Source organism: Antennarius striatus, chromosome 21 (genome assembly GCF_040054535.1).
Source record: "Antennarius striatus isolate MH-2024 chromosome 21, ASM4005453v1, whole genome shotgun sequence".
Taxonomy (NCBI): domain Eukaryota; kingdom Metazoa; phylum Chordata; class Actinopteri; order Lophiiformes; family Antennariidae; genus Antennarius; species Antennarius striatus.
In genome coordinates, this window is record NC_090796.1 from 247,515 (window position 1) to 257,067 (window position 9,553).

Below are 9,553 nucleotides of genomic sequence, written 5' to 3' on the forward strand. Positions count from 1 at the left end.
ATGGCTCTGAGCGCTCTGCTGGTCACCCTCTGGTGCTCCGTCCTGCTGCCCGGCCTGATGCTCCTGGTGGCGGCGAGGCTGTGGGAGGTGTACTCGGTCCGGGGCAGAGACCCGGACTGCCCCCGCCCGCTGCCCCCCGGGTCCATGGGGTTACCCTTCATAGGAGAGACGCTGCAGCTCCTCCTCCAGGTAAAGCTCACCTGTCGGGGTTCTGCTCCAGCCGGGGGAGGGGGGTTCTGCTCAAGCCGGGGGGGGTTCTGCTCACGCCGGGGGAGGGGGTTCTGCTCCAGCTGGGGGGGTTCTGCTCCAGCTGGGGGGGTTCTGCTCCAGCTGGGGGGGGTTCTGCTCCAGCTGGGGGGGTTCTGCTCCAGCCGGGGGGGTTCCATCGGTGTGTTCACCGTTTTCGTCCCAATTAACTAAAATCTAGATGTTCAGCTTCACCGGGTCCATGTGGCTCCTTTGACGCGGGGGGGGGGGGAAATGTGGTAAACGCGTTATTTTAATGTATTGATTAGAATGTAGATCATGAGTTCAGTTTTCCTGCGGACTCATCAGAACGTGTTTAAGGTGTGTGTCTGTGTCTGTGTCAGGTGTGTGTCAGGGTTTATTTTATATTCTGTTTGGCTAACGTGTGTGTGTGTGCGTGTGTGTGTGTGTGTGTGTGCGTGTGCGTGTGTGTGTGTGTGTGTGTGCAGAGGAGACGGTTCCTGCGCGTCAAGCGGCAGCGGTACGGTAACATCTACCGGACACACCTGTTCGGGAGCCCCACCGTGCGCGTCACCGGCGCCGAGAACGTCCGGCAGATCCTGCTGGGGGAGCACAAGCTCGTGTCCGTGCGCTGGCCCGCGTCTGTGCGCGCCATCCTGGGCGCGGACACGCTGTCCAACGTGCACGGAGAGCAGCACAAGACCAAGAAGAGGGTGGGTTGATCCGTGACGTGTGGTGACGTCAGAGGCTGTAGGAGAGTAAATGTTCTGATCGGTTTCATACATACTAATGAGATGAAGGCAGGAGCTGACGGTGTCCTGGTGTTGTGGGGGGGTCCAGGCCATCCTGAGGGCCTTCTCCAGGGAGGCTCTGGAGTCCTACATCCCCGTCATCCAGGAGGAGGTGGGGGCCGCGGTGCAGCAGTGGCTCCTGAGGGATGGGGTTCTGGTCTACGTGGAGGTGAAGCGGCTGATGTTCCGCGTGGCCATGAGGATCCTGCTGGGCTTCAGGACGGAGCAGATCAGGACCGACCAGACGCAGCTGCTGGAGGCCTTCGAGGAGATGATCAGGAACCTCTTCTCTCTACCCATCGACCTGCCCTTCAGCGGACTCTACCGGGTAGGAGACACATCTGATGTTCACTTCCTGACTCGAGCGAGTTAGTCCAGACCACTGGTTCGTAACCTGGGTTCGAACCCCAGGGGTTCGGTGAGTCGGTCTCAGGGGTTCAGCGGAGACGATGTGTCGGGTGTTTTTGCCAAACGTACACGAATCACTGTGTACGTTTGGCACGTCGTGTCAATTGGTGATGACACGCCCCCTTAGCCATCACTGGCTGCAGGTGATCACATGACACTACATCATTAGCCTACCTGTGCTACAGGGGATTTTGCTCATCAGTAGTGGATTTCTGCCTTCATGATGGTACGTCATCTGATCGATTTCTTCATATTTTAATTCATAGTAACTATGTTGAGCAAAAAAAGAAAGTGGTCGTACGAACATGTGTAACCTGAATTTACCTGTACTGTATAACAGAACGTGATGGGAGTCAGGGTTCTGCAGGATCTGAATGTCAAGGTGAACACCTCTAGTCTGGTGCTGGTAAAAATAAAGGAACACTTCCTGAAGCTGATGGAAACAACAGAAACAGACTTTGGTGTAAAATGACATCAGAGTAACACCTGTCAAGGTGAAGCCACGCATATCTGAACTGGTCTCTATGACAACAGCAGAAGTCACACTGATTTACAGGTAGGTCATTTCATGACAGGTCATGTACTGTCCTGGTTTGGTTTTTTGGAAAAGGTGACATTAATGCACAATTCATTAAATACACCAGTAAAACATGTACTTGTGTCTGAAATTTGAAAAAAGATTTTTTTTTTTTTTTTACTAAAGAAGGGTTCGGTGAGTGAGCACATGAAACCGGCAGGGTTCGGTACCTCCAACAAGGTTAAGAACCACTGATCTAGAGCCACGCCCTGAAAGGACACGTTAACGGGAGCTCTGCTGCCGGTAACGGCACCGGATCGCGAGAGGTGATCGCTGGAGGTGATTGCTGGAGGCGATCCCTGGAGGTGATCGCTGGAGGCGATCCCTAGAGGCGATCGCTAGAGGTGATCGCTGGAGGTGATCGCTGGAGAGGATCGCTAGAGGTGATCGCTGGAGATGATCGCTAGAGGTGATCGCTAGAGGTGATCGCTAGAGGTGATCGCTGGAGGCGATCGCTGGAGGTGATCCCTAGAGGCGATCCCTAGAGGTGATCGCTAGAGGTGATCGCTGGAGGCGATCCCTAGAGGTGATCGCTGGAGGTGATCCCTAGAGGTGATCGCTGGAGGCGATCCCTAGAGGCGATCACTAGAGGTGATCGCTGGAGGTGATCGCTGGAGGTGATGGCTAGAGGTGATCGCTGGAGGTGATGGCTAGAGGTGATCGCTAGAGGCGATCGCTGGAGGCGATCGCTGGAGGCGATCCCTAGAGGCGATCCCTAGAGGTGATCGCTAGAGGTGATTGCTGGAGGCGATCCCTAGAGGTGATCGCTGGAGGCGATCCCTAGAGGTGATCGCTGGAGGCAATCCCTAGAGGCAATCACTAGAGGTGATCGCTAGAGGTGATCGCTGGAGGTGATCGCTAGAGGTGATCGCTAGAGGTGATCGCTGGAGGCGATCGCTGGAGGCGATCCCTAGAGGCGATCGCTAGAGGCGATCGCTGGAGGCGATCCCTAGAGGCGATCGCTGGAGGCGATCCCTAGAGGTGATCGCTGGAGGCGATCCCTAGAGGCGATCCCTAGAGGTGATCGCTAGAGGTGTGAGAACAGCATCATGAGGACGATCAGACGGCTGACGGGTCGATGCTGCATTCTGGTGAATGCATTAACATTTATTGATCCCACAAATGGACACGGTTTTGACCGTGGACCTTTACTGACGTGTTTTCAACAAACAGCAGTCAGTGGTTCAGTCTAATTATTATTCATTTGGCTGATGACATTTTTTTATTCACATCAGAACGTTTGTTTGTCATGTGACATCTATGTGTGTGTGTGTGTGTGTAGTGTACAGGTGTGTTAATATGTGTGTGTGTAGAGTACATTTATGTTAATATGTGTGTGTACAGTATGTTGTACATATATATTCTCTCCTTTTTAAAGAGTTTTTTCTTAACATGTTAGACCGCGTGAGCCTTTCCATCAGTCAGGTGTGTGTCTGTCCATCTGGGGGGGGACACGTGTCTGAATCATGTGTGTGTCCATCAGTCAGGTGTGTGTCTGTCCATCTGGGGGGGGGGGGGACACGTGTCTGAATCATGTGTGTGTCCATCCGTGTGCTGTATGAAGGGATGTCGGGGTGACCCTCTGCTGCGTTTCATTCATCCGTATTCTTTCCTTCAGGGGCTGAAGGCGAGGAACTTCATCCATTCCAAGATCGAGGAGAACATCAGGAAGAAGGTGCAGGACTCGGACTCGGACTCGGACTCGCTGCACAGAGACGCTCTGCAGCTGCTCATAGACAGCAGCAGGAACACCGGGGAGCCCCTCAACATGCAGGTACATCACCCTCAAACATTACCCAGCATGCTCTGTGTGCATGGGGTGGGATGGTGGAGGGGCTGATGGGTAAACCAGTGTGTGTGCTGCGTTCCCAGGCCATCAAGGAGTCGGCCACAGAGCTCCTGTTTGGGGGCCACGAGACCACGGCCAGCTCGGCCACCTCCCTGGTCATGTTCCTGGGCCTGAACCCCGAGGTCGTGGCTCGGGTCAGACAGGAAGTAACGGACACGGTGGGTCACACACTCCAACTGCTGCGTGTGTGTGTGTGTGTGTGTGTGTGTGTGTGTGTGTGTGCGTGTATGTGTGTGCACGTGTGCGTTTGTGTTTGTGCGTGTGCGTGTGTGTGTGTGTGCGTGCGTGCGTGCGTGTGTGTGTGTGTGTGAGCAGCTATCAGACCCACAGTTTCTGCGGTAACCATTGGGGGTCTGTGGAGACTCTCCCAAAGTTCACATGTCTTCTTAAATTAAGATTTTAAGGGCCATAGCATTACACTTTATATTATAATACACTTTATATTATAATACACTTTATATTATAATACACTTTATATTATAATACACTTTATATGATATCTCTGTTTAAAGTTACAGAACAATCGTAGAGCATAGTGTAAAGAGACACACCACATTGTCCTTTGTATGAACAGATCTGTGGGTCTAACACACACATCTGTGTGTCTAACACACACGTCTGGTGGTCTAACACACACGTCTGTTGGTCTAACACACACGTCTGTTGATCTAACACACACGTCTGTTGGTCTAACACACACGTCTGTTGGTCTAACACACACGTCTGTTGGTCTAACACACACGTCTGGTGGTCTAACACACACGTCTGGTGGTCTAACACACACGTCTGGTGGTCTAACACACACGTCTGTTGGTCTAACACACACGTCTGTTGGTCTAACACACACGTCTGGTGGTCTAACACACACGTCTGGTGGTCTAACACACACGTCTGGTGGTCTAACACACACGTCTGGTCGTCTAACACACACGTCTGGTGGTCTAACACACACGTCTGTTGGTTTAACACACACGTCTGTTGGTCTAACACACACGTCTGTTGGTCTAACACACACGTCTGGTGGTCTAACACACACGTCTGGTGGTCTAACACACACGTCTGGTGGTCTAACACACACGTCTGTTGGTCTAACACACACGTCTGTTGGTCTAACACACACGTCTGTTGGTCTAACACACACGTCTGGTGGTCTAACACACACGTCTGGTGGTCTAACACACACGTCTGGTGGTCTAACACACACGTCTGGTGGTCTAACACACACGTCTGGTGGTCTAACACACACGTCTGTTGGTTTAACACACACGTCTGTTGGTCTAACACACACGTCTGTTGGTCTAACACACACGTCTGGTGGTCTAACACACACGTCTGGTGGTCTAACACACACGTCTGGTGGTCTAACACACACGTCTGTTGGTCTAACACACACGTCTGTTGGTCTAACACACACGTCTGTTGGTCTAACACACACGTCTGGTGGTCTAACACACACGTCTGGTGGTCTAACACACACGTCTGGTGGTCTAACACACACGTCTGGTGGTCTAACACACACGTCTGTTGGTCTAACACACACGTCTGTTGGTCTAACACACACGTCTGGTGGTCTAACACACACGTCTGTTGATCTAACACACACGTCTGTTGGTCTAACACACACGTCTGTTGATCTAACACACACCTCTGGTGGTCTAACACACACGTCTGGTGGTCTAACACACACGTCTGGTGGTCTAACACACAGACGTGTTAAACCGAATGATGTCAGGTGAGGTTGTTAACAGAAGGGCTGACAGGATCATGATTAGTGAACATGTGATACTGATTATTGAACATGTGACACTGATTATTGAACATGTGACACTGATTAGTGAACATGTGACATTGATTATTGTTTGTCACATCATCTTTTATTGATGAACTGAGCCATTGAAAATTCTTACTGTATTGTAAAAAAATCATCATTCTGAAATCAATGTGAGTCAGCAACGTCTGATTTCATCCTCTGCCTCTCCTCATTGGTCCATTGGTCTTTGGGCGGAGCAGGGGGTGGAGCTCAAGAGCCTGACCCTGGAGGCTTTGGAGCGGCTGAAGTACACCAGCTGTGTGATCAAGGAGACGCTGAGGATCAACCCCCCTGTTCCTGGAGGCTTCAGGGTGGCCCTCAGGACCTTTGACCTCAATGTAAGTGAACACGTTGTTCCACACGTTGGTGGATTGGAGATAGCGGTGACAGCGTGTCTCCAGTCCACCCATCTGCTGAACCGTCCTGTCTGACCCCATCAGGGCTACCAGATCCCCAAAGGCTGGAACGTCATCTACAGCATCTGTGACACCCACGATGTAGCAGAGATCTTCCCCAGGAAGGAGGAGTTCCGGCCGGAGCGCTTCCTGACCAACCCGTCCAGCGACTCCTCCAGGTTCCAGTACATCCCCTTTGGGGGGGGCTCCAGGATGTGTGTGGGGAAGGAGTTTGCAAAGGTTCTCCTGAAGGTTTTCTTGGTGGAAGTGATCTCCAGATGTGACTGGACTCTTCTGAATGGGCCCCCCACAATGAAAACAGGTCCTACCGTCTATCCAGTAGACAACCTGCCAACCAAGTTCACCAGTTACGTCCAAAGGGAGCCGTAGAGGAGGAGGGGTCGTGTGGAACGTTCCCTGAAGGTCTCCAGTCACATTCACCTCCAAACACGGCAGGAGGACAGACTGGAGGTGGAAATCAGTTCTGACCACTGGAGTGTGTGTGTGTGTGTGTGTGTGTGTGTGTGTGTGTGTGTGTGTGTGTGTGTGTGTGTGTGTGTGTGTGTGTGTGTGTGTGTGTGTGATTTTTTAAGGCTTCTTTCTGTACATATGTAATAAGGAGTGGGTTTGCATTACTTTTGTATCATACCTGAACTTATTTAAGTGACCTATGGTATATTGTATGAAATTTTTATTTAATAAAATTGCTTTGTGTGGGATCATGTTTTGCTGAAATAGTCTTTTTATTATGTCTAAATGATAAATAAAATGTGCTTTCTTTGACAAAGCTGAAAACATTCAAATTAATTGTGAATCTGTTTAAACATAAAATCACTGCTGATTGTAAGCATCTGGTCTTCCACCGATTGACAGACTGGAAAGAGGCTTACTGTTACCGTGGCAGCTTAAACTGAATATTGATTAGTCTGTTGTTTCTATCCACTCATCACTTTTCTGTGGAATGAAGTCAGAGCCCAGTAGAACCTAAGTGGAGTCATTGAGAACCTGTGAACTTCACAAGGAGGCCTGACTCCCTCCCTCCTCCAGAAACATGACCTTCAGGTGAATTGGTCGGTTTCACATTTTTCATAGGTATGAGTGTGAGTGTGCATGGTTGTTTGTCTTTCATGTGGCCCCATGTTGAGCTGGCGTCTTGTCTGGGGTGTACCCCGCCTCAAGCAGACCCGTGACCCACAAGGCAGATAAGAGACTGTAGACGAGACAGTTCATCTCCTCTAACAGGAAATGGACAGGTGGACGGTATCAGAGGTGAAAACCGTCTTTAGCGTGATGTAGGCATGGTGGATGCATGTAGATGGAATATAAATGATCAGTGATAAACTTGATTGTTGCTCCTCAGCTTTTTAAAACCTTCAGTAACCAGGTGGATCAGACAACCTGACGTTCATCCATTCACCTTCATACACCAATGTGAGACACGGGAGGGTGAACTGGTGGGTGAAGTCTCTTGTCCAGGGACACAGCAGAGAATGACTGGGAGGGATGGGATTCAAACCCCCAACCTACTGGACAACCCACTCTACCATCTATGTCACAGCTGCCCCGGCAGCGGAATTCAGCTGCTGAAGTCAAACAGTTTGGAAATAAGACATTTCAGGTCTGCACCCGGTCTAGTTCTCTGGGGGGGTTCTTATTGAAGTCACACTGGGATGAGCAAAGTGAGTCTTTTAAAAGGGTTGCCTTTTGTTAATCACTAATCAATCTGCATCTACCTGAGGAAGAAAAGAGCGTTTAAGCTAACAGGAACAAAGACAAGCATTTGTGTGACTAAGTGACATCTCTAACGGAGAAAGGCCACAGGGTTGTGACCATACTTTAGGTCTGTGGTTCAGTGGAGAACAAAGCTACAGGAGAAACTGGTGGGCCCTCCATGAAGAACCAGACTGACCTTTGAAGGATGTACACAGCCTGAGTGACAGCTTGACAATATTTGCTGGAATAATTTGGAGAAAGGTGACACCTGTTTTGGAGCTCTGATGGTAAGTTTGGCTTTTTTAGGTATAGGCAGATATTTTAAAAAGCCTTTAAAAGATTAGGCAATAAAATAGGGATCAATTTGCAAAAGGTGCTGAAATCCTGCTAATATTTTAATTGAAGGGAAAGGAGCAGATTTGGACAGCGTATCAGATCTTCAGGATCCCCTTCAGACTGCACCAGGGATAGCTGGACTCCCTGGAGGCAGACCTGGGGTGGGGTCGTGTTGGTTAGGCAGGTCAAGGTATCATCGTTTTGTTTGGCATTTCTTCCTCTTATATCATGAAATGATGAACCAACCTGGTCTAAACAGTTACATGTCCATGTGAGGTAAGTGGCTCAGCGGTAGAGCGGACGTCTTGGAACCAGACAGCGCCCAGCCATCGGCGGTTCGATTCCAGCTCCAGCCAGACATCTTCGGAGTGTGAGCTGACAGTTGGAGGTGTCAGCTCACCTCCCAGCCACTGCCGAGGCGCCCTTGAGCAAGGCGCCGTCCCCCCCACAAGCTGCTCATTGGGGCGCACCCCCGAAGCTGCGACCCGTCCCTCCACCTCCCTGTACTCGTTATTAACTGCATGCCTACAGGCCCCTAGTGTGTGTTGTGTTCAGGGGCCTGTATACAATGTTTGTGTGTGTGCTGACTAACACATATATATATATATATATATATATGCATGTACAAAAAACTGGAGAGGAAAACAAAATTTCCCCATTGTGTGGACTATTAAAGGTGGATTATTATTATTATTATTATTATTAAAGAGAGAGGACTATACTATCCTAGAGAGGCTGTGGAGGGGACGACCCTGTTGTTGGTCTGCTGCTGGTCTCCCAGAAGGAGGGATACATCAGGAGACACTGAAGTGGGTATCTGTGCTTTTAGACATGATTTATGTAAAAGGGCTTTTACTTTCTGCATTGTGGCTAACATGTTGTCACGTGTCAGGAACACCCAGAGGAAACCCTCAGGTAGACTGACAACAGTCCTGTTACAACACTGATCTGGTTTGTCCTGCAGCCTCAAACCTCTGACCCTAAGCCAACAGGTAGACTCCAACAGGTAGACTCCAACAGGTAGACTCCAACAGGTAGACTCCAACAGGTAGACTCCAACAGGTAGACTCCAACAGGTAGACTCCAACAGGTAGACTCCAACAGGTAGACTCCAACAGGTAGACTCCAACAGGTAGACTCCAACAGGTAGCTTCACTAGAGAACGGATGGATGGATGGAGGATGGATGGAGGATGGGTGGATGGATGGATGGATGGATGGATGGATGGATGATGGATGGATGGATGATGGATGGATGCTGTATGAAATGACGGGACAGAGAGCCTCTACACACACACACACACACACACACACACACACACACACACACACACACACACACACACACACACACACACACACACACACACACACACACACACACATTCCATTATGTTTACAGAATCAAGTTGAGAAGAAAGGGAACCTAGTTTTTCAGGTCAAGAACCTGTAGAGTGAAGCAGAGAGT

General features: G+C 50.1%; 1 protein-coding gene across 1 annotated transcript; it reads left to right on the forward strand.

Moving 5' to 3' along the window:
* cyp26a1 (cytochrome P450, family 26, subfamily A, polypeptide 1) lies at positions 1 to 6,588 on the forward strand. Its single transcript, XM_068305788.1, has 7 exons — positions 1 to 189; positions 696 to 920; positions 1,048 to 1,326; positions 3,602 to 3,757; positions 3,856 to 3,990; positions 5,843 to 5,980; positions 6,083 to 6,588. Exons 1-7 carry the CDS (start codon positions 1 to 3, stop codon positions 6,425 to 6,427), a joined length of 1,467 nt encoding a protein of 488 aa, XP_068161889.1. The 3' UTR covers positions 6,428 to 6,588.
* The last annotated feature ends 2,965 nt before the right edge of the window (positions 6,589 to 9,553 follow it).

Excerpts from the sequence above, each read along its gene's own strand:
- cyp26a1 (XM_068305788.1), top strand. The coding sequence starts at position 1 with ATGGCTCTGAGCGCTCTGCTGGTCACCCTCTGGTGCTCCGTCCTGCTG. Across the intron at positions 190-695 it reads CGCTGCAGCTCCTCCTCCAG|AGGAGACGGTTCCTGCGCGT; the intron begins GTAAAGCTCACC and ends GTGTGTGTGCAG. Across the intron at positions 5,981-6,082 it reads TCAGGACCTTTGACCTCAAT|GGCTACCAGATCCCCAAAGG; the intron begins GTAAGTGAACAC and ends TGACCCCATCAG.